This window comes from Garra rufa, chromosome 20 (genome assembly GCF_049309525.1).
Source record: "Garra rufa chromosome 20, GarRuf1.0, whole genome shotgun sequence".
In the NCBI taxonomy this organism is placed as follows: Eukaryota; Metazoa; Chordata; class Actinopteri; order Cypriniformes; family Cyprinidae; genus Garra; species Garra rufa.
In genome coordinates this window covers 16,746,198-16,769,438 of record NC_133380.1, presented here as the reverse complement: position 1 = coordinate 16,769,438, position 23,241 = coordinate 16,746,198, and the positions used below count along the sequence as shown (strand labels likewise).

At 36.4% G+C, this 23,241-nt stretch overlaps 1 protein-coding gene across 3 annotated transcripts; it reads left to right on the top strand.

The window, feature by feature from the left end:
* The first annotated feature begins 815 nt into the window (after positions 1-815).
* On the top strand, positions 816-22,394 carry grm6b (glutamate receptor, metabotropic 6b). Of its 3 annotated transcripts, none has more exons than XM_073825362.1 (10): positions 816-1,345; positions 12,648-12,864; positions 13,214-13,349; positions 15,229-15,383; positions 15,684-15,824; positions 15,982-16,182; positions 17,134-17,273; positions 17,351-17,974; positions 20,355-20,666; positions 21,780-22,394. In XM_073825362.1, the coding sequence occupies exons 1-10, from the start codon at positions 818-820 to the stop codon at positions 22,017-22,019; spliced, it is 2,694 nt and encodes an 897-aa protein (XP_073681463.1). In that variant the 5' UTR covers positions 816-817; the 3' UTR covers positions 22,020-22,394. The 3 variants fall into 3 exon arrangements, with proteins under 3 accessions (XP_073681463.1, XP_073681462.1, XP_073681464.1); XM_073825361.1 differs by having other exon boundaries at positions 12,648-12,868; positions 13,140-13,349; XM_073825363.1 differs by lacking the exon at positions 15,684-15,824.
* The last annotated feature ends 847 nt before the right edge of the window (positions 22,395-23,241 follow it).

Below are 23,241 nucleotides of genomic sequence, written 5' to 3'. Positions count from 1 at the left end.
AAATCAATAAAATGAAATTAATTGACAAGATATGCTGTGGACTGGGAAAATGTGTATTCATAAAAAGTATATTAATTTAAGTAATACTATAAATAGGCATTACAATTGTATTTTAGTGAAAGAATGGTAGAAATTAAAACTTTTATTTAGCAAGGATGCTTTAAATTAATCAAAAGTGATGATAAAGACATTTATAATGTTACAAAAGATTTATATTTTAGATAAATGCTGTTCTGAACTTTCTATTCATTAAAGAAACCTGAAAAATTATTTTTTTAAATATTTTTTGAGCAGCAAATCAGAATATTAGAATGAATTCTGAAGGATCATGTGACTGGAGTAATGTTCCTAAAAATTCAGCTTTGAAATCACAGAAATAAATTACATTTTAAAATATATTCAAATAGAAAACTTATTTTAAATAATAAAAATATTTCAAAATGTTAATGTTTTTGCTGTACGTTGGATCAAATAAATGCAGGCTTGGTGAGCAGAAGAGACTTCTTTACAAACATTTAAGATCTTACTGTTCAAAAACGTTTGAATGGTAGTGTATTATATATACTATAATTATTATATTTAAATGCATTTATTTATATTTAATTATATTTAAATAGTGCATGTGGGTCAAGAGGTCAAACATTCAGCTTCATTATCACACATTCAGTCTGCAAAGCTGTGCTGTCATAAAGTATGTTTAGTACTTATTTTTGTGTATACATTCTGACATTCTGTCTTATTTTTCCACAGGAGACACAGGTAGAGAAGAAAGCATTGTGCTCTACTAAAAGAACCAGCCACTTGCATGCCAGCAACTATGACATCACAGCTCCACACATCATCACTATGTCATCCCGGACAACGTGTGGGCTCCCTAATTCACGTCATGTGGATACTGATGATGGGATTTACTCAAGAAACCTGGGCCTCCTCAGACACTCAACCTCATTCCATAAAGATCGAGGGTGACATCACTCTGGGAGGCCTTTTTCCGGTGCATTCCAGGGGCCCTGCTGGTGTTCCATGTGGGGAAATTAAAAAGGAGAAGGGGATCCATCGTATGGAGGCCATGTTGTATGCACTGGACCAGATCAATAGCGACCCAGACCTGCTGCCTAACATCACACTGGGTGCCAGGATACTGGACACGTGCTCCAGGGATACATATGCACTGGAACAGTCCCTCACCTTTGTGCAGGCCCTCATCCAGAAGGACAACTCAGATGTTCGATGTTCCAATGGAGAACCACCCATCATCCCAAAACCAGAACGTGTGGTAGGGGTCATCGGGGCTTCGGCCAGCTCAGTGTCCATAATGGTTGCCAATGTTCTTCGTCTATTTGCGGTGAGAGATCTTTATGTTTAACTACAGTTTAATGGTAGTTTAATAGTTTATTCCCTCAATTTTAATCTCAACAAATGCTTCAATCAGGGTTCGTACAAGGTGCTTAAAGTGCTTAAAGTACTTGAATTAGACTTTGGTTTAAAATTTAAGGCCTGGAAAACCCTTGAAAATAGCAATATTCCTGAAGAGGTACTTGAAAATGCTTGAATTATTGAAAGACAGTCTATCTATGAAACAAGTGTTTCATTTTGACATAGCACATATCTTTTCACATGAAAATTTATGCTGGAACCACTCCGATTGATTCAAACTCGTGACTTCGATCATTCATTTTAAGTGATTCACTAGCAAAAAACAGATAAAATTAAAAGAGTCATTTATTTTCAAATTTGACATTGGTTGTAACGATTTTAAAGGAACACTCCACTTTTTTTGGAAATAGGCTCATTCTCCAACTCCCGCCGAGTTAATAAGTTGGGTTTTACCATTTTGAAATCCATTCAGCCGTTCTCCTGTTCTGGCGATATCACTTTTAGCATAGCTTAGCATAGATCATTGAATCCTATTAGACCAGTAGCATCACGTTCAAAAATGACCAACGAGTTTCCATATTTGTCCTATTTAAAACTTGACTCTTCTGTAGTTATATCGTATACTAAGACCAGTGGAAATGCAAAGCTTCAATTTTCTATAGGCTGATAAGATTAGGAACTACACTCCCATTCTGGCGTTATAGTCAAGGAAGTTTGCTGCCGTAATAAGTCTGAAGCAGGAGCAGTAATACCACGCAGCACATGTGCAAATGCTAAACTAGCTGGGAACTCATTTCTGATAATACTCCGCCTGCTTCGGCCATATTACGGTAGCAAACTTCCTTGACTATTACGCCGGAATGGAAGTGTAGTTCCTAATCTTATCAGCCTAGAAACTCGCAGCTTTGCATTTCCACCGGTCTTAGTACACAATATAACTACAGAAGTTTTAAATACAACAAATATGGAAACTCGTTGGTCATTTTTGAACGCGATGCTATTGGTCTAATAGGATTCAATGATCTATGCTAAGCTATGCTAAAAGTGATATCGCCAGAACAGGAGAACGGCTGAATGGATTTCAAAACGGTAAAACTCAACTTATTAACTCGGGGGGAGTTGGAGAATGAGCCTATTTCCAAAAAAAGTGGAGTGTTCCTTTAAAGGGGCTATATGTAACTTTCTGAAATTTAAACTCGCGACTGACACCTGTGGCCAAAAAACGGAACTGCTCTTCCTTTCTGCTCGCTCTCGTACGTGCAAACTTCACTAGTCATCCGCTGCAAAGATGTCAACATTATGTTTACAGAGGTAAGAACAGTCAAATACATATATTGTTTGAGAAGCTAAGTTTGTTTGCAATATATATGACTAGCGGTATGAACACGCTTGACGTCACATCCGCAGACAGCGCGCGAAAAATCCGACCCGACAGAAAATAGGAAAAATAGGATACAGGCTTATAGGTGCACCCACTGTGAACTGACAAGGTGTCAGTATGCTCATCAGGAGATGTTTGAGTCATAAATGGTCAAATAAAAAGGCTACTGTTACATTTATTTTGGGGAAAAAGTTACATATAGCCCCTTTAAAAAGCATGTATTGATGGGTAAAATGGAGCTCTTCGAAATTCCGAAAATCATGTATCGCGAATCCTTTGATTTAGATTGAAACTTCACATATCGTGAATCATTCATTTTATATCAGAACGAATTTGTGAATGATTCAGCAAATTTAATGATTCAAATCAAATGATTTGTGTGGATCACAAATCATTTGATTTAGATTGGAACTTTGGAGCAGGTTCACAAATCTTTTGCTTAAGATCGGAACTTCGGAGCGTGAATCGCAAAACATTTTATTCAGATTGGGACTTTGATGCGGGTTCACAAATCATTTGTTTCAGATTAGAATTTCATAGCGATTTCAAGAATCTTTTTTTCTGATTTTTTTTCTTAAACAGTAGATAACATCAAACCATTAATACAGTACTGTTATAAAAACACACACAAAAAGAAAGTATAAACAAACAAAAATAAAAGAAAAACAACAGTGGTTTTACTAATAAAAGTGTAGTAATACTTTAGTAGTAATACTTTGCATGTGCTTGACTTTATTTTTTGACATTTTTATTAATCTATTTTTCTTTTTTTAGACTTTGAAATGGAAAACATTGTTTGATAAGTGAGATCTCTGATTAAAGTCCTTGAAAAATAAAAAAGTAGTGCTTGAAAATTCCTTGAAAGTCCTGGAATTTCATTTTACAGTATCTGTACGAACCCTGTTTAAGGCAAGGCAATACAGGTGACTAGGGTAAAAAAATAACTACTTGAAATCACTATACTTTCCCTAGTTTATTATTCACAGAACATGTCAAGACAATGTAATATTTGAATATGTAAATGAGGCATTCTCTAATTAAATATGCACTAATTTGCATACATTTCCAGAACAAAAATCTGAACATTGGATAAAGTCAGGTTCAAAATTGTTTTTGGTTAACGGCCAAAAGATTCACCATATTATTAAAAATAAAATGTAAAATAATTCAAGTGGACATTATAGTAAGCCAACCCTTCTGTAAAAACCATAAGGGGATCGTTCACCCAAAAATGGAAATTACCCCATGATTTACTCATCCTCAAACTACCCTAGGTGTATATGACTTACTTCTTTCAGACAGATCAATCTGAGTTATATAAAAAAATATCCTGGCTTTTCCAGGCTTTATAATGGCAGTGAATGGGTGTTGAGATTTTGATGTCCAATAAACTGCATCCATCCATCATAAAATGTACTCCACGTGTCTCTGGGGGGTTAATAAAGGCCTCCCGAAGCTAATCAGTGTGTTTTTGTAAGAAAAATATCCATATTTAGAACTTCATAAACTATAATCTCTAGTTTTTGCTAACTTTCGTACACGTTCATGAGAAAATGACGTTCCAGCGGATGACGTAGGACCTAGGCGCAGTGTAAGCTCTGATTAGAATTTGCTAGTCTTGCGAGAAACAAGTTTTGTTTACAGCAAAGGAAACCAGTCTCCTCTTGGTTTATATTTAAATACTCTAACATTTTTCTTTACAAATCCTCATTTTGTACTTTTAATTCATGACCAGTGTTTTGTTTTGCTCTCTGTTTATTACGTTTTAAATATGCAATATGTGAATTTAATTAAATATGAAATTTAAATATTTTTCTTACACAAACACATCAGTTAGCTTCAGAAGGCCTTTATTAACCCCTCCAGAGCTCTGTTGAGTACTTTTTATGATGGAAGAATGTACTTTATTGGACTTTAAAATCTCAACACCCATTCCCTGCCATTATAAAGCTTGGAAGGGCCAGGACATTTTTGATATAACACTGGTTGTATTCATCTAAAAAAAAAAGAAAGTCATATACACCTTGGATGGCTTGAGGGTGAGGAAATCATGGGGTAATTTTCCTTTTTGGGTGAACTATCTCTTAAAGAATATAGAATATAGACTACCAAAATTTCGTCGAAGTAATAGGTGCTACTCAAGTGAAGATTTCAAACAAGATTAGTCTCAAATCTCAAAGTTGACCAGTAAGTAATGGTTTTACCTGTAGTGTCTTTCTATAAGACAGATTCATAATTGGGTGGTGTTTTTTGTGTTTTGTCAGGCTCTGTTCATGTATGTGTGTGGCATCCATTGGATTTCTTTCTGTTTTGTGAGGCGCTCTTGCGTGGTGTTGCTGCAAGACTGGATTCTGCAGCGCTGCAGATAGGGCCAGTGCTACAGGAAGTATAACTAATTCTGTTAAAAGGTTTGGATTGTGTTTCAGCTCACTGGCCTCTCAGAAAGAGCTTCTTAAACAATATAGATTCTTCCTTTATATTGTTCTGACAGAGAGTGTATCAGATTTTTGTTCTTGAATTGCGCACACCATTGACCTGTATCTTTAAAACACAGACAACCACGAAGGTGAAATGTGCTGTGAGCGTGTCATTTAATTTCAAATCCTTTCTCATTTTCAGATCATCATTCAGCTTGCAAATCCTACACCTGAGCTACATTCAATTTCATTCCACTTTCTATGATTTTTTTATTTATTCATTTTAATCATTAGTGTTCTTTGTGGTCACCGCTCCAGGCTGGGTGTGCTTTAGTACGTGAGCTGATAACCTTATCCAGGAGTTATTTGCAATCATTTTCAGTCATCACAGTTTCAGGGAAGATAAACGATTCACAAAATAAAAGTGACTTAGTCAGAGCTCCATTAGGTTTCTCTCAGGACATTATACCTGGAATTTGTGCGTCCTAATCATATTTTGCTGTGGTTATTCATTACTTTTAGTGATACGCTCTGGAACAGGACTGCCTGATACAGCTGAAACAATCATATCTAAAATTTTTAGCCTTTTTATAATATTGGATAAAGAGGAGACCAGGAATAGTTGAACAAATGAAGTCTCTCTCCTTTTGTAGATTTACATTGCAGTACATACAATACAGTACAGTGGAGGTCAAAAGTTTACACACACCTTGTAGAATCTGTAAAATGTAAGTTATTTTACCAAAATAATAGGGATCATACAAAATGCAGGGCTCTAGACTAACTTTTTGCACTGGTTGCACTGGTGCGCCTAACTTTTTTTCTTAGGTGCACCAGCACAAAAGTTAGGTGCACCCAAATTTTCAACCGCATCACATTTAACACTGCAGTTTTAGGCCGCGATCACACCGAACGCGTTTTAGCAGTTGGAGGCGCCTCTTTTGAATGGTTTTCTGTTGGCAGTCAGCGTTCTCCGCGCTGCTTATGCGCACTGGGCGCCTCGCGTTTTCGCCGCCTGCTGCGCCTCGCGTTTTTGCAGGAGCGCTCTGAGCGCCTGAAGTTGAAAAAAAATCAACTCTGAGCGGAAAAACGCCCAACGTCATTCGCGTTCTTTTCCATTGTCCAATCGAATGAATAGAGAGGCGGGCCTTCTGTTCTGGTGACGAAAGTTTACCGTTGCTTAAAACGTCTGGAGACTGCAGAAAAGGAGGAGAAACCTTTGTGGTCTATCGTGGGTAACCCGGAGCTGTATTATTTAGGGTTTCTGCTAATATGACAGTTTACTTAACAGCAAAAAAACTAAGATTTTAGAGCGCTCGCGCTATAATCCTTTGATTTGACTGACAGGACAGCTGTTTTGGTCATTGCTTAGCAACATAAAAAAAACCGCAGCACACTGCTCTTTTTTAAAAGTCACCAAAAAAAGGCAGTGCTGTGCGCCTCGCGTTTTTAGAACGAAAAGACGCGTTTGGTGTGATCGGGGCCTTACAAGTTCACTTTTTTTTACTTTTTTATTTTATTTATTTTTTAATTCCTGTCCATATAGGCAATATTGACTTGTAAATGATTAACTAACAATCTGGTCAATATAAAGTTCTTTATTTGAAGCATATTTTTCCCCAGTACTTTACCCTACTTTGTGTAATAACAAAAACATTTCAGTGAAAAAATAAGTCCAAAACTCTCTATTTTAACATTTTGAACAATAGGGCTCTAAAATTGTTTTTTTTAATTTTATTTCTATTTTTCGAAATTCTTGTTTTAATTTTTCTCATAATCAAATGAAAGCATAAACATGTATTTATTTTTAATCAAATGAAAAATAAACCTTTTTAATTTTTGGCAAACATATATATGATTTATAAATGGGAATATATAAACACCAACATTATACTGTACAAAAGTAATACAGGACTAACATTGTTTTGTTTCATGTTAAACCGTACTTTTATTTTGACAGGTTTCCGTGAAGTTTCTGTGTGTACAGTATGATGTGATGCTTTCTCAAATGAAACGGTAAAAGTGACACAGTAGGTTTGGAGATTGAGTTTATCTGTTCATGTGAGATGCAAATTCCAAAAATTAGCGGGAGCGTCAAGCGTGCTTCAGTAGTCTATACGCGTGTAGTTAAAAAAAAAAAAAAATACACGTCTCCACCATTAGCCTAATACATAGAGGCGAATGGAACATGCAGGATTCGTTTTAAACGGTATTTTTGCCTTTCAGTTTTCATAGACACTAGTCCATATCGCGATTTGAATTAAGTGACAGACCAACTTTTGATTTATCAATCCGTCCTTTATCTCTGATTGGTTTAGACCACGATATGGGTCTAATGTGTGTCTGTTGTTGAGCAACAGGGAGACTTTAAGAGTGAAGGAGTTTCGTTTTTTTTCCCCTCGAACGGCTGGTCGCACCGGTGCAACCTTTGATTTTTTTTAGTCGCACCATTGAGAAATTAGGTCGCACATGCGACCAAATTGGTCGCACTCTAGAGCCCTGAAATGCATGTTATTTTTTATTTAGTACTGACCTGAATATGATATTTCACTTAAAAGACATTCACATATAGTTCACAAAAGAAAATAATAGTTACATTTGTTAAAAGATTACATACACTTGATTCTTGATACTGTGTTGTTACCTGAATGATACACAGCAGTTTTTTTGTTTAGTGATAGTTGTTAATGAGTTTGTCCTGAACAGTTAAACTGCTTGCTATTCTTCAGAAAAATCCTTCCAGTCCCACTATTCTGTTTTTTTTTTTTTTTTTAGCATTTTTGTGTATTTGAACCCTTTCCAACAATGACTGTATGAATTTAAGATCCTTAAGATCCTCAAAATTACAGAAGGTTCAAATACTCATTGATGCTTCAGAAGGAAAAACGATGCATTAAATATTTTGAATTTGAAGATCAGGGTAAATTAAACTTATTTTGTCCTCTGAGAAACATGTAAGTATCTTCTGTAGCTTCTGAAGGTCAGTACAAAATGAAAAAATTTGATATTTAGGCAAAATAAGAAAAATGTACACATCTTCATTCTGTTCAAAAGTTTACACCCCTGGCTCTTAAAGGAACACTCCACTTTTTTTGGAAATAGGCTAATTCTCCAACTCCCGCTGAGTTAATAAGTTGAGTTTTACCATTTTGAAATCCATTCAGCCGTTCTCCTGTTCTGGCGATATCACTTTTAGCATAGCTTAGCATAGATCATTGAATCCTATTAGACCAATAGCATCGCGTTCAAAAATGACCAACGAGTTTCGATACGGAAACCCCGGAATGGGAGTGTAGTTCCTAATCTTATCGGCCTAGAAAATCACAGCTTTACATTTTCCACCGGTATTAGTACACGATATAACTACAGAAGAGTCAAGTTTTAAATAGGTCAAATATCGAATCTCGTTGGTCATTTTTGAACGCGATGATATTGGTTTAATAGGATTCAATGATCTATGCTAAGCTATGCTAAAAGTGATATCGCCAGAACAGGAAAAGGCTGAATGGATTTCAAAACGGTAAAACTCAACTTATTAACTCAGGGGGAGTTGGAGAATGAGCCTATTTCCAAAAAAAAGTGGAGTGTTCCTTTAATGCATTGTTTTTCCTTCTGAAGCATCAGTGAGCATTTGAACCTTCTGTAATAGTTGCATATAAGTCCCTCAGTTGTCCACAGTGTGAAAAGATGTATCTCAAAATCATACAGTCATTGTTGGAAGGGTTTCAAATACACAAAAATTCAGAAAAACCAAAGAATTTGTGGGACCTGAAGGACTTTTCTGAAGAACAGTGGGCAATTTAACTGTTCAGGACAAACAAGGGACTCATAAACAACTATCACTAAACAAACACACAAAAAATAAAAAAACAATTACATCAGTACATAATAAAAAAGGAGCAAATAAAGAGTTTAAATCAATTCATTAAAAGACAGAGTGTATGGACCTACCACAATGATTTACTAAAAGATTAAAAATATAAAAATCATCAAAGGTGTCATCTTGAATCTTTGTCTATAAATACAGATCTTCACACTAGTTCACGACCGTGTTCCTTACTGAGTTCTGATAAGTGGGAACTGAGGACGGCAGATATTAACTACAGCATTACGGAGGATCCGCTCTCCATTAAAGCCCAGAGAGCTCACCAGCTCAGACTCCTGATGGAAAATCAAGCGTGAGCTCAGAGAAATGCAGCTCCCCTGTTATCAGCTACAGGCAGCTTCTGTTCTCTGGCTTTAGCTGAATGAGTCTGGGCCTTTAGCACATAGATCGACACAGACAGATAGACAGCATTTAAGGGTGCCACTTAAGTCCCTCAGTCTCACATTCTCTAAATAATGGTGTTCACAAATCCAGAAAAGGCTGTTTTAAAGACAACACAAGATGTATTTTTATAAGTGAAGATACATGATTCATTCTATAGCTGATCCATATGATAGATAGGTGAAAGATTTTTGTACTCATACAAAAGTTTTTTTCTTGCAAAGTTGTCACTTTTAAAAGACTAATTTGTGATTTTCTTTAAACAAAAAAGTAATTATTACCATGATTATATATATATATATATTGTAAAATTTTAATAAATCATAGAGTATCCTATACTAAAATAATAAAAATGTAAAACCTAAAATGTATTTTAAATTAACTTTTTTTAATCAGAAATATCATTTAATCTGGATGAATCAACCTGAATATTTTGGGTTATATTTGGCCATCAGTGAAAGTCACTTTTAGGGGTCAGATCATGACAAAATATTGCAGATGTTCATATTTTTACAAGAATAGATGTTTAAGGAACATATATTGAAACACTTCTAGGAAATGTTGATATGACTTAAAGGCTTAAAGGCTATAAAACAACTAAATATTTTAGTAAAGTCATTCTATAAGAATGTTTTTTTTTCTTGTATATTTGCATTCAACTAATGTTTTAGAATTGCATTCGGATGAGAAATGCATTGCAAACTTAAAATTTGTTATTTCTCATGCGAGATGTAACAAGTGTCTGGACGGTCATGGGTATATCAACAGTAGTGCCAGAGACTGTAATGTATATGTTGTATGATGGGGGAGGAGCGGTTAAATCTGTCGTGGCATGTGAGCAAGTAGAATTAAATATATTGTATGACTTATGGCTGAGAAATGGCAACCTTGTCTCTTGATCTGTCTCTCTCCCCTCTGTGCTTAACGTAATTTGACTAAAACCCCTCTAATCCTTCCAGATAATCTGTCAAATGGTCCTCTCCCTCTTCTCTCCTTCTCCAGTCTGTTCCCACCTTTTCCTCACTGTCCGCTGGCCGGCTTCTTTAAAGAACCTCTCATTAAGCCACACGGGCTCGGCAGACATTAGTCTGCGCAAAGCCTCGTCCAATGACATCAGCTGCGTCATTAAGAAACTAGCACAACAGTAAATTAATCTTCTCATCCTTTTTTTATACAAACAAATGCTTTTACAGTGGTAGCTCGTGCCATCTGTATTTCCCCATGATTTTTATGTGCCACAGCAAACACTACCACTAAAGCTAGGGATGTTTTACTGCAGGAGACTTGCTAGGACAATATTACAAGAACAAATGTGCTGCTGCACTGAATATAATGACCTTCAGATGTGACTATATCACGTAGGAGTGTGATATTTCTATTATACAACAGTTCAATTAAAACAGCTGATTAAATAGTTTGAATTTCAGAGTCTCCAAGCAATGTTTCTGTATGAATCAGTGTTCTTGAACAAAACGGTTGAATGAATGATTCAGTGACTCACAAATGTGACCCTGGACCAAAGCCAGTCTTTTTTTTTTTTTTTTTTTAAATAAATAAGCTTTCCATTGACATATGGTTTGTTAGGATATGACTATAGTTGGCGGAGATACAACTATTTAAACAATCTGCAATCTGAGGGTGCAAAGAAATCAAAATCGCCTTTTATGTTGTCCAAATGATGTTTTTAGCAATACATATTACTAATCAAAAATTAATTCTTGGTATATTTACAGAAGGAAATTTACAAAATATCTTCATAGAACATGATCTTTACTTAATATCCAAATGATTTTTGACATTTTCACGCCAACAATGTATCGTTGGCTATTGCTACAAATATACCCGTGCTACTTAAGACTGGTTTTGTGGTCCAGGGTCACAAATAGCTTTGTTCAAAATCCCCTACTCTCTGAGTAGGTTATTGTTTTAAATAAGTACTTACTTTGCAATAGGGCTGGGAAAATAAATCGATGCATCGCGAATCATGAAGTAATTCCGAGCTTAGTTTTTTAACAGCAGATGGCACTGCAAGCTTTAGAAACAGATGTACTATGCTTGCTTCCAATTCCTTACACTTACCTGGCAAAAAAAACTAATCAAACATAATCATTCATAAAGCTAAAAATGGTAGAATTAAAAGGGTGTTTATAGTGTGCTGTGTTTACATTAATCGTGCATCATAAAAGCATTTTGAGCCGAAGTACAAGTGCTTGACTCAGCTAAACGCACAAACGCTCTGGGCTGCCAGGTTTTCACAACAAAACCCGTCCAATTGCTACTCACAGCTAGCCCAAAACTAGCCAAATCGCGTTTCTGGGGGGTAAAATACAAAGACTTTATATATAGGAAGACTGTGCACTCCTTATACTTATGAATGGGAGAAAGTGCAAGTCCCGCTTTCTAAATGAAAGAGCCAATCGTTGATTAGTAAAGTCATTGTGTCACTGCCGTTAGAAGCTCCGGATCTTATAGAAACAGGCAGCATTCGCACACTCGCACTCAAGACTGCACATGCGCATTGGCTGCTCTAGCCTGACAAAATAAGCCTTTTTAACGCTATATAAAGGGGGCATAACACACTCACTTTCACCCAATCTTATGTTAATCTTGCAGCAGTGCAGCTGAATGAAGCACGTTGATGGGTGCGCTCTTGCTCTAGCTCTAATCATTGTGTGTGCGGGCACCCTCTTCTGGGAGAAATGCCCATACAAGGATTTCCACCCTTCAGGACATCATGAAGGGCCATGATTATACGTCCAAATGGTTTTTTAAAAACTTTGGCAATGTTTAGTATGAGAATCCAACTTTTTAATAGTGTAAATAACTTAACATGCATGAAACAGTATTAGTCCTCCCTTTAACCGGATTCCAAGGGAAAACGGCAGACTTGGTAACACTGCAAGCGCTCTTCAGCGTTTTTCTTCATGAGCATTTGAGTGTGAGGTTAAAAACTAGATTAGAGCGCCATCTGCTGTTAGAAACTAAGCTCAGAATCAATTCCAGAGAGAATCGCGTTGCCTTCAGAAAATCTCAGAATCAGTTGGCGAATCGTGATGCATCTATGTATCACTGCTTATTACTTTTTCATGATGTGTGTAACACATCACATGAATTAGATTTTTTTTTTTTTTGCAGATTGATTGTAAAAAAGACGCAAAGTGAGTCCTGCTGCTCACTGATGTGTTATGTATTTCCCATTTCGCAGATTCCTCAAATCAGTTATGCTTCAACAGCTCCTGAGCTTAGTGACAACAATCGCTACGACTTTTTCTCCCGAGTCGTGCCGCCCGATTCCTTCCAGGCCCAGGCGATGGTGGACATCGTCAAAGCCATGGGATGGAACTATGTTTCTACTCTGGCATCAGAGGGAAATTATGGAGAGAGCGGTGTAGATGCTTTCATCCAGATATCAAGAGAAGCAGGTAATTAAAACTGAATTGCTAAAAATAATAATAATAATAATAATAATAAATCATCTTTGGTTGTTGCTTAGATTACCATACCCTGTTTTTCCATAACTGATGTGGAATTTTTCACTATCCAGGGATTTAACACATCTGGTGTCGTATTTGATGAGAAAAGAGGATAATGATCAGGGGATAAAGGTTTCATGTGATGTCCTCTGTGTAAACAAGTTATTAGTCACCTAGATGTAATGACAGACATGCTACAGATTGACCTGCATGTTATATTCAGTTGAAAGACCTTGCAATCGTCTTTCAAATGACTTCAATACTGTCTATCCTTTTATTTATTTATTTATTTATTCAGGAGGTCTTTGCATTGCACAGGCCATTAAAATTCCTAGGGAGCCGAGACCAGGAGAGTTTGACAAGATCATCAAAAGGCTAATGGAGACATCCAATGCCAGAGGGGTTATTATCTTCGCTAATGAAGATGACATCAAGTGAGTAGTCTTTCGGTAGTAATTCTGAATCTCTCTGAGGCAGAGCTATGGCCTTGGAAAGGGTTTAGAAATGATTAGAGAACATATCAATCACCCTACAATGGAAATATCAGAAGTCTTGGAAGAAATTATGTCAAATGAATGTAGCACAGAGAGAACTTTTCATCTAGTTTAATTTGCATTTTGTAATATAAGCCTAAATAAATAAATATTGTATTTAATAATTATATATTATATATTTACTATAAAGTATATATTTATTTAAAAAATAATATTTTAAATTTAAAGGATAACTATTGCCAAAATGCAACCTGGGCTGTTTTTTTTTTTTACTGTAAACGAGACAAACTTATATCTAAAAGCATAATTTCGACAAACGAGCCGTTTTTGAGATTGACCGTGATTTCGTTTTTGTGGTCAGTGGCCGGTGAATGGGAGTTCTAGGGGCATAACTTTGAGCGCATCAAAATCGATATTTTTACAACACTAAGAAGGCTCGACACACCATGACACTTTGCTCGAAGTATTGCCTGGGTCTCTACACATGAACTCGAGCATTGAGAACATTGTTTGTGTACAGAGAGTTTACTAGAAAGAAAGGTTTTGAACAACTCACTTACACTGTTTGGGTTTACGCTCGCAGTCGTCTTGCTAGTCAAAAGGTGTCGATCTCCGAATGCGAATGAATGACTCCATAGGATGAAATATTAGGCTTATATGAGGCTCTTTTTACAACTAGAAGTTTAATATTGTTTTTCACTTGCGACAAAACAACGAATTAGCCGTGCATGTATATGGAAATATGCTTTAGGAGCTATCCATCTTTACTCTCCTCGCATTCGGAGATCGACACCTCTTGACTGGCAAGACGGCAGCGAGCGGAAACCCAAACAGTGTAAGTGAGTTGTTCAAAACCTTTCTTTTTAGTAAACTCTGTGTACACAAACAATGTTCTCAATGCTGGAGTTCATGTGTAGAGACCCAGGCGATACTTCGAGCAAAGTTTCATGGTGTGTCGAGCCTTCTTAGTGTTGTAAAAATATAGATTTTGATGCGCTCAAAGTTATGCCCCTAGAACTCCCATTCACCGGCCATTGAACACAAAACGAAATCACGGTCAATCTCAAAAACGGCTTGTTTGTCGTAATTATGCTTTTAGATATAAGTTTGTCTCGTTTACAGTAAAAAAAAAAACAGCCCAGGTTGCATTTTGGCAATAGTTATCCTTTAAGTTAAATCTGTGATAGCAAAGCTGTGTCATATGATCCTTCAGAAGTCATTCTAAAATGCTGATTTAGTGATCAAGTAGTTTTAATTTCGTTAACGAAAACTATGACAAATTGTTTGTTGACAAGCTTTTTTCCCAGGACTAAATCAAGACGATGGCGAGACAACAATATGGTTAATAAATGATAACTGTGATTATAGCAACATGCAATATTGTTGATGATAAAATTACCAGAATAAAATGTATTTTAAAATAGTTTTTTTTTTCATTGAAAAGTCAACATTGATTTGTGCTTATTGGTGAAAGTGCATTACCTGATAGATATAAAATGTTAACAAAAATTTGACTAAAATGCTCAGACATTTAGTCGACTAAGAAACAGAACAAAGTAAGAAACTTGCACAGACTGATCTTAAAATATATCAGTATCCTTTGTTTTGTCTCAAGATAAACACCAGTAATGTCTAAAGCATGTTTATAAAAATTACTTAAATGTCCTAATTGAACTATGGCCTAATCCTGGCTTAATCTAAGCCCTGTCTGTGAAACCAGGCCTAAGACTAAGACTAAATAAAAAAAATGCTGACAAAAGTAATGCAAAAATAACCTTTAACGAGGTGTCTGATATTTTTTTATATTCTTTTATTGTAGGCGTGTCCTGGAAGCAGCAAAAAGAGCCAATCTTACAGGTCATTTTTTGTTTGTGGGATCTGATAGCTGGGGAGCAAAAAACTCACCCATTCTAAACCTGGAAGACGTTGCTGAGGGTGCAGTTACTATCCTCCCCAAGCGGGCATCCATTGAGGGTATGAAATGATAGCAAAAAACCAAAAGAAAATCCTTCTAAAAGCCTCAATTATTCAGAACTTGTCTTGCCCATGTGCTCATGTATTGTTAGGTAACATTTTCATACTTAAAAGGACAGTTCAACCAAAAATTCTGTAATCATCCATGTCATTCCAAACCTGTATCCTATTTTTTCCTGTGGAACACGGGCATTTTTGAAGAATAGATATACAGCTTTTGCTGTACAATTGAAAATGACAAAGAAAACACAGGAATTACACAAATTTTAAATTTTTTCATATATCTTTAATGTTTCCCAGGGTTCGACCAGTACTTCACAACAAGATCACTAGAAAACAACAGGAGGAACATCTGGTTCGCTGAGTTCTGGGAGGATGACTTCAAATGCAAACTGACACGGCCTGGAATCCGAGGCGACAGCGGGCAGAGGAAATGCACAGGCAAGGAAATAATTTCCAACAAATTACTCCCTTAAACGCAGTAGCACTTGAATTATCATACGTTGTTATGCTTTTAAGACGTGTAAAGCACATCTAAGTGGATTATACCTTCAGCAAAGCTTTTGCGATTCCTGTCATGTTGCTTTCGGTCATTCAGGAGAGGAACGAATCAGCCAGGATTCGGTGTACGAGCAAGAAGGGAAGGTGCAGTTTGTGATCGACGCCGTGTACGCCATGGCTCACGCACTCCATAGCATGCACATGGACCTCTGTTCAGGTTCAATGGGCGTTTGTGACAAAATGGACCCAGTGGATGGAAGAATGCTGCTGAGTTACATCCGTGCTGTTAATTTTAATGGTAAGCCTTCTCAAGGACACAGCCGAAGCATGTGAGCCATTTCCAAACATTGTGAGGAGACCTTGAATTTCAGTAGAAGTCTAATGAATATCACAGGAATTTGAATGTAAGCTTTTATTTCTGAGGAATGCTTTGTTTGTGGAAGCATTTGCCAAACACCCTTGCATGTTGGCTTCACTGTGAGACTGACAGGTGAAAATAGGTGAAGAGTAGTTTCTACGAGAGGGGAAAGGCCAGAAACGAAGCTGCTGTTTCCAAGGAGGAGGGCTGTGAGTCCCATGGGTTAGTCAGAGTGTGGCGAGAGAGGTCAGCACTCAATCCCAGCCTGAAGAGATCCACTAATGCACAATGCAGCAGCGCACATACTTGTTTTAACCCCCTCCTCTCGTCTCTCTCCTTGTCTTTGATTCTCCCCAGGGCAGCCTCTCTCCAAACACAAGGCGCATTTCCTTTTTTTCGCTCGGTGAAAATCCCTTTTCTTTTCGTCACTCTCTCCTGAGAGATTTCTATGAAAAGCACAGCTATTCAGTTTACGCACAGTGGACATCCTCACACTCTTGTGTGGAAATCTTTTCGGCTTTGAGAGCCTAAGGGAAGCAAAACAGAGACCTTCCCCCTCGTGATTTGCGATTTGTAAACTCTGGTTTCCTGAAAGGAACATGAGATTTGAGTTGGCTTTGTTGTACAACATCTCTCCTCACAGAATTACGTCTGAGACGTGTGTATTTTGTCAGTTACAACACCATATTTTCTTTGATATACAAAAGTCACCTTTAAAGTTCTGTTTGACCATTTTACTCGAAAATCAAAGGGTGAAAAACAACAATGGTGTTTATTTCTACGCATTGCAACAATTTTATGCCCTTGAAGAGGGCCATGTTGTTTCAAATGATTGCATTTGAAGAAATAACTACTGATGTTGAATATCAAAACCCTGTGTTTACTCTAAAGGCAGCGCTGGGACAGGTGTGATGTTTAATGAAAACGGTGACGCCCCAGGACGATACGATATCTTCCAGTACCAGCTTTCCAATACCACCAACCCAGGATATAAAATCATCGGCCAGTGGACCAACCACTTACGACTCAATGTGAGCGTGTAAAGCCCCTTGGTAGTTGGGAACACTTTCGAATGCGAGTTCTTGAAATTTTCCTTTCTCTCCTTCAGGCTGAGGACATGCAGTGGTCTGCAGGGGATAAACTAGTTCCAGACTCGGTTTGCAGCTTTCCTTGTGAGTCTGGGGAGAGGAAGAGGATGGTGAAGGGTGTGCCGTGCTGCTGGCACTGTGAACTATGTGATGGCTATCAGTACCTCCTGGATGAGTTTAACTGCGATATGTGCCCGTTTGACATGAGGCCAACCCCTAACCGCACGGGCTGCCGTCCCACTCCCATCATCAAGCTGGAGTGGGGCTCCCCGTGGGCCGTTATTCCAGTATTTCTGGCAGTGCTGGGCATTCTTGCTACATCAGGAGTCATCATCACCTTCATCCGCTTCAATGACACCCCCATAGTCCGTGCTTCGGGCCGAGAGCTCAGCTATGTTCTCCTGACGGGCATCTTCCTCATCTATCTCATCACCTTCCTCATGATCGCTGAGCCGAGCACCGTGGTGTGCGCGTTTCGCAGGTTGTTTTTGGGGCTGGGAATGTGCATCAGTTACTCTGCCATGCTCACCAAAACAAATCGTATCTACAGGATCTTCGAGCAGGGAAAGAAATCAGTCACACCACCAAAATTTATCAGCCCTACGTCGCAGTTGATCATCACATTTATTTTGATCTCAGTACAGGTACGTGTATGTCTGTGTATATTTCTTCATTTTGCAAATGTTTTTACACATAACTAGGGGTGCGCGATATACAGTATATAGTCTATGATAATATTGTGATTGTTGTTTAAACAATGTGCAATTTGACATTATTGACACAAGTTCCTGTTTTTGCTCCATTTCATCAATGAAAATAATTTCCACAGCGGAACTGTTTTGTATGGAAGCCCATTTCAGCCCCTAACTGTATGTCTCGCAATTGCAAAAGTTTACTTCTTGCAGTTCTGACTTTTTTTTTCTGAATTGCGTCATACAAACTCACATAAAAAGTCACAATTGCGAAATATGAACTCGCAATTCTGAGGAAAAAAAGTCTGAATTGCAAGTTTATATATGACTTTAGAACACGCAATTGCGAGTTAAGTCAAAATTATGATATAAACTTGCAATTCTGAAATCAGTTTTTTCCCCTCAAAAATGACTTAAAATCACACAATTCTGAGAAAAATTCATAATTAGGTGAAAAAAGTCTAAGAGAGATATAAACTCACAATTGCGAGAAAAAAAAAAGTCTGAATTGTTTTTATCTTGCAATTCTGAAAATTCTCAAAAGTGTGTTTATATTATGCAATTCTGAGAAAAAAAGTTAGAATTGTGAGTTTATATCTCGCAATTGCAAGTTTATTTCATCCAATTCTAACATTATAACTCACAATTGCGAGTTTATATTGTACAATTTTGACTTTATTTCTCACAATTGCAGCTTTTTATCTCACAATTTTGACTATTTCTCACTATTGCAAGTTTACATCTTGCAGTTCTAACTTTTTTTCTCAGACTTGCGTGATACAAACTCACATAAAAATTCACAATTACAAAATATAAACTCATAATTCTGAGAAAAAAGTCAGAATTGCAAGTTTATATCAGAATTCTGTCTTCAGAACACGCAATTGCGAGTTAAGTCAGAATTGTGATATAAACTTGCAATTCTGAGAAAATATCAGTCATTTTTACCTCAAAAATTGACTTGATAACTCACAGTTGTGAGTTTATATCTCACAATTTTGAGAAAAAGTCTGAATTATGTAAAAAAAGTTTGAATTGCGAGATATAAACTATTGCATTTTTATTTTTTTATTTTGACAATTAAGAGTTTGTATCACGCCTTTTTGACAAAAAAGTCAGAATTGTGGAGTAAAAAGTCGCAGTAACCCTTTTTTATTTTTTATTCAGTGGTGGAAACGGCCTTCAATCGTTTAGCATCTCTGAGCAACACACAACTTTGTTTCGTTACTGAATCAAGCAGCCGTTTAAACAAATCGGTTGAATGAATTACTCAATGACTCATTCAGTGATTTGCCGCCACCTACTGGCAGTTTTAGGTTTATATTTAAAGTATAATTTCCCCCTTTTCCAAAAATCATTTCAAATATAAATATTCAACATTATTTCAAAACATTATTTTTGCAATTGTAACCGCAAGTTAACTCCATTCATGTCCATTAAACAGTCTCTGTAAATGGATCTAAATGCCACTTCAGATGTAGATTCTGTGTCACCTCTGCATTGCAAACACAAATTTGGTTGATACTGATTTCATTTGATTACTTACTTACTTACCTTAAAAGTTAATTTCAGCCTTGCTGGCTGTCTTAAACCTGCCAAAATACCAGCACAATAAAATGCTTAGCAAAATATTCTCTAATTATCTTTATCGACAGAATTCCAGAAAATATTGAGATAAAATTTTTTTGTCATTATCCCCTAATTTTTTAATTTTTTGGCACACCCCTACACATAACTTGTAACATGTAACTTGATCATATTCCCATATTCAATGAATTAATGTATATTTTTAAGTATTCAAAAAACTAAATGTGCTCAACAGATTGCCAGTTTTTTATGTATGTATTTATTTAGCAATTTTGTTTGTTGAAAATGAAAATTAATAATAATATTACTAATATAAAATCATTATATAGTAAATTATTTAAAAAATGTCTATAATAATAGCACAACAATAGCCAATGTTGATTTCATTTTTTTTGCATCTATGCTGAATTTACTCTTGTTCAGAGTTACTGCTGTGCAAGTTGTTTACAGTGTTGTCACTGTGCTTTCTGTCCCCCAAAAATATTTTTGTCTAAGAACTTTTTGTCCACTGAATAATTAAAGAAGCAATATTTTGAGTGTAGCGTGGAGGTGCAGTAATTTCTCTGAAAGCTCTTCTCTTTTTGCTGTTCCGTTAACGTTTATTAATACATATCATTTGAGGAAACATTTAGAAACATGGTATCCTTCTCAAAGATGTTCAGAGAATTATTGGAACTGGATTCTTAGTGATTTGATATAATAGTTGATTTTGCAACATTCATTGACACCTCTTTTCTGCTCTCAGCTCCTAGGTATTTTCATTTGGTTTGGAGTGGTTCCACCTCACACGAACATCGACTTTGATGAGCTACGTCCCCCCAACCCTGAGTTTGCGCGTGGGATCCTGAAATGTGATATGTCAGATCTGTCTCTGATTGGCTGTCTGAGCTACAGTATGGGGCTGATGGTCACATGTACAGTCTATGCCATCAAAAGCAGAGGGGTTCCTGAGACCTTCAATGAGGCCAAACCCATCGGCTTCACCATGTACACGACCTGTATCATCTGGTTGGCCTTTGTGCCCATATTTTTCGGCACATCACAATCCACAGAAAAGGTAAATTGTTAATAAAATATAGATTTAATTTTTTTTTTACCAGAGATTTTGTCATCTATATAAAATCCAGAGTCTTGCTTCCATGATATTAGGGTAGAAGATTGGCTGGTGCCTGATATTAACATGTCATACAGAAATATGATCTTTACTTTCAGTGTCTAGACATGCATTTCACTAGATCAGATGGATCTGTTTCAGTTAATGATGCTGCAACATTTACTTGTGAATGTTTCAGCCATAATAAGATAATAGAAACCTAAAAAAACTGTAGCTAATGTCAGGTTAACGTAATTGCTATTTAATTGTGGTGCTGTTTTGTGTTCGCCTAAAAGCTGTTCAGATGCTAGCCACACTTAGTGCATTTAGTCATTCAATTTTTCACGTCTATTCATCCTGTGGGGGATGGTTTTGCTTACAAAGCACAGGGATTTAAAAATGGAAAGTATACTCTGACTAATAGAGAGGTCTTTTAGTGGCCAGTCAACCGCAAAGCTTTTGGCCCTCAGGTGGTCTTCAAGTCTTTTCATTTCCATTAAATGAAAAGAAGAGCATGGAAGAATAAAATACCAGACTATACAGCAGGCTGCAGTATATATAGGTCTTGCATTTGATCATATTAGGTTTAGATTGTGTATTTTAGTGTATTTTGGTTATCTTTATATTTTAAATAGGAAGAACTGTTTTAACATCATAGTTTCTGGTATGACTTTTTAAATGAACTATATATTGTGAATCTTTAGCATTTGTCAAATATGGCGATAGACATAAATGATTTAAAGGCTTATATTTTGGCTCAAATAACTGATCTCAAATCAGACATGTTTGAATACATAATGTATGCAAATTATATGCACTTACACTAGTTTATACTATATAGACTGATTGATTTGTTTGCATGTGGTAGATTTCAGCTCTTTGTCTTACACTAATATTAATAATTATACTGATTTCCAGGAAATGCATTGTGACAATTAACAGAGAGTTTATATATGTGTGTAATGTGCAGTGATATCTCAGCGCTAAAGCCCTGACGGCTGATCTAAATCATGTGATAGGTCGCAGCTGAGGCCAGGCTGAAGTATTGCTCTTAATCTTTTTTCTGCCCTGAACCAGATGTTCATTCAGACCACCACGCTGACCGTGTCCATGAGCTTGAGTGCAACGGTGTCCCTGGGCATGTTGTACATCCCCAAAGTATATGTCATCATCTTCCACCCAGAGCAGAACGTTCAGAAACGCAAGCGCAGCTTCAAAGCCGTGGTCCAGGCAGCCACCGTTTCCACTCACCTCTCACAGAAAGCCAGCGACAAGCAGAACGGAGAGACCAAAGTTGAACCAGATAGATCCCAATAAGGACCAGGAGGTAAAAAAAAAAAATGTTCAGGGTGTAACATATATAGATATAACATAAATGCTATCTGTTTCCGCCACTAAATTAAAAAATATAATTGCGACTTTTTATCTTACAATTCAGACTTTTTTCCTTGCAATTGTAAGTTTACATCTTGCAATTCTGATTTTTTTTCTCACAGTTGTGAGATTTCAGCTCGCAATTGCACGTTAAAAAGTCACAATTAGATATAAACTCGCAATTCTAAGAAATTAAGTCAGAAGTTCTGACTTCATTTCGCAGCTCTGACTTTTTTTCTCAGAATTGTGATATAAACTTGCAATTCTGAGAAATAACATCAGTATTGCAAAATATAAACCCAATTTTTTTTACTTTTTTTATCAGACTTTGTATCTCGCAGTTTTTACTTTTTTCTCAGCATTGAGATTTTTCTCAGTTTATATCTCACAATTCTGACTTCATAACATGCGATTACGAGTTGTTAAGTCAGAAGTGTTAGATATACTCGCAATTCTAAGAAAAAAGTCAAAATTGTGTGATATAAACTCGCAATTCTGTGAAATGTCACGATTTTGCGAAATCAGTATTGCGAAATACTGATTTCTCAAATTGCAAGTTATAAAGTCTGAAAGAAAAAGTTAATATTTTCTCAGAACTGCATAATATAAACTCCCAATTCTGACTTTTTTCTCAGAATTGCAACCTTAAATCTCGCAATTTTGACTTTTTTCTCAGAATTGTGAGCTTATATCCCGCAATCGCGATTCTGAGAAAAAAAGACAGAATTTAAGTTTATATCACACAATTCTGAGAAAAAAAGTCAGAATTGTGAATTTATATCATGCAATTCTGAGAATTTTTTTTTTTTAGAATTGTGAGTTTATATCACGCAATTCTGAGAAAAAAGTCTGAATTGTGAGTTTATATTACGCAATTCTGACTTTATAACTCGAAATTGCCAATTTAGATTTCACAATTCTGACTTTTTTCTCACAATTGGGAGTTATAAAATCAGAATAGCGTGATATAGACTCCCAATTCTGACTTTTTTTCTCAAAATTTGCATGATGTAAACTCACAATTCTGCCTTTTTTCCTCAGAATTGCATGAAATAAACTTAAATTAAAGTCAGAATAGTAGGATATAAATTCGTAATTGTCAGTACTGTGAAAAATAAACTCCCAATTCTGACTTTTTTTCTTCAGAATTTTTACTTTATGTCTT

Excerpts from the sequence above, each read along its gene's own strand:
- grm6b (XM_073825361.1), top strand. The coding sequence starts at position 818 with ATGACATCACAGCTCCACACATCATCACTATGTCATCCCGGACAACGT. Across the intron at positions 16,183-17,133 it reads CCGTGCTGTTAATTTTAATG|GCAGCGCTGGGACAGGTGTG; the intron begins GTAAGCCTTCTC and ends TTTACTCTAAAG. Across the intron at positions 17,975-20,354 it reads TTATTTTGATCTCAGTACAG|CTCCTAGGTATTTTCATTTG; the intron begins GTACGTGTATGT and ends TTCTGCTCTCAG.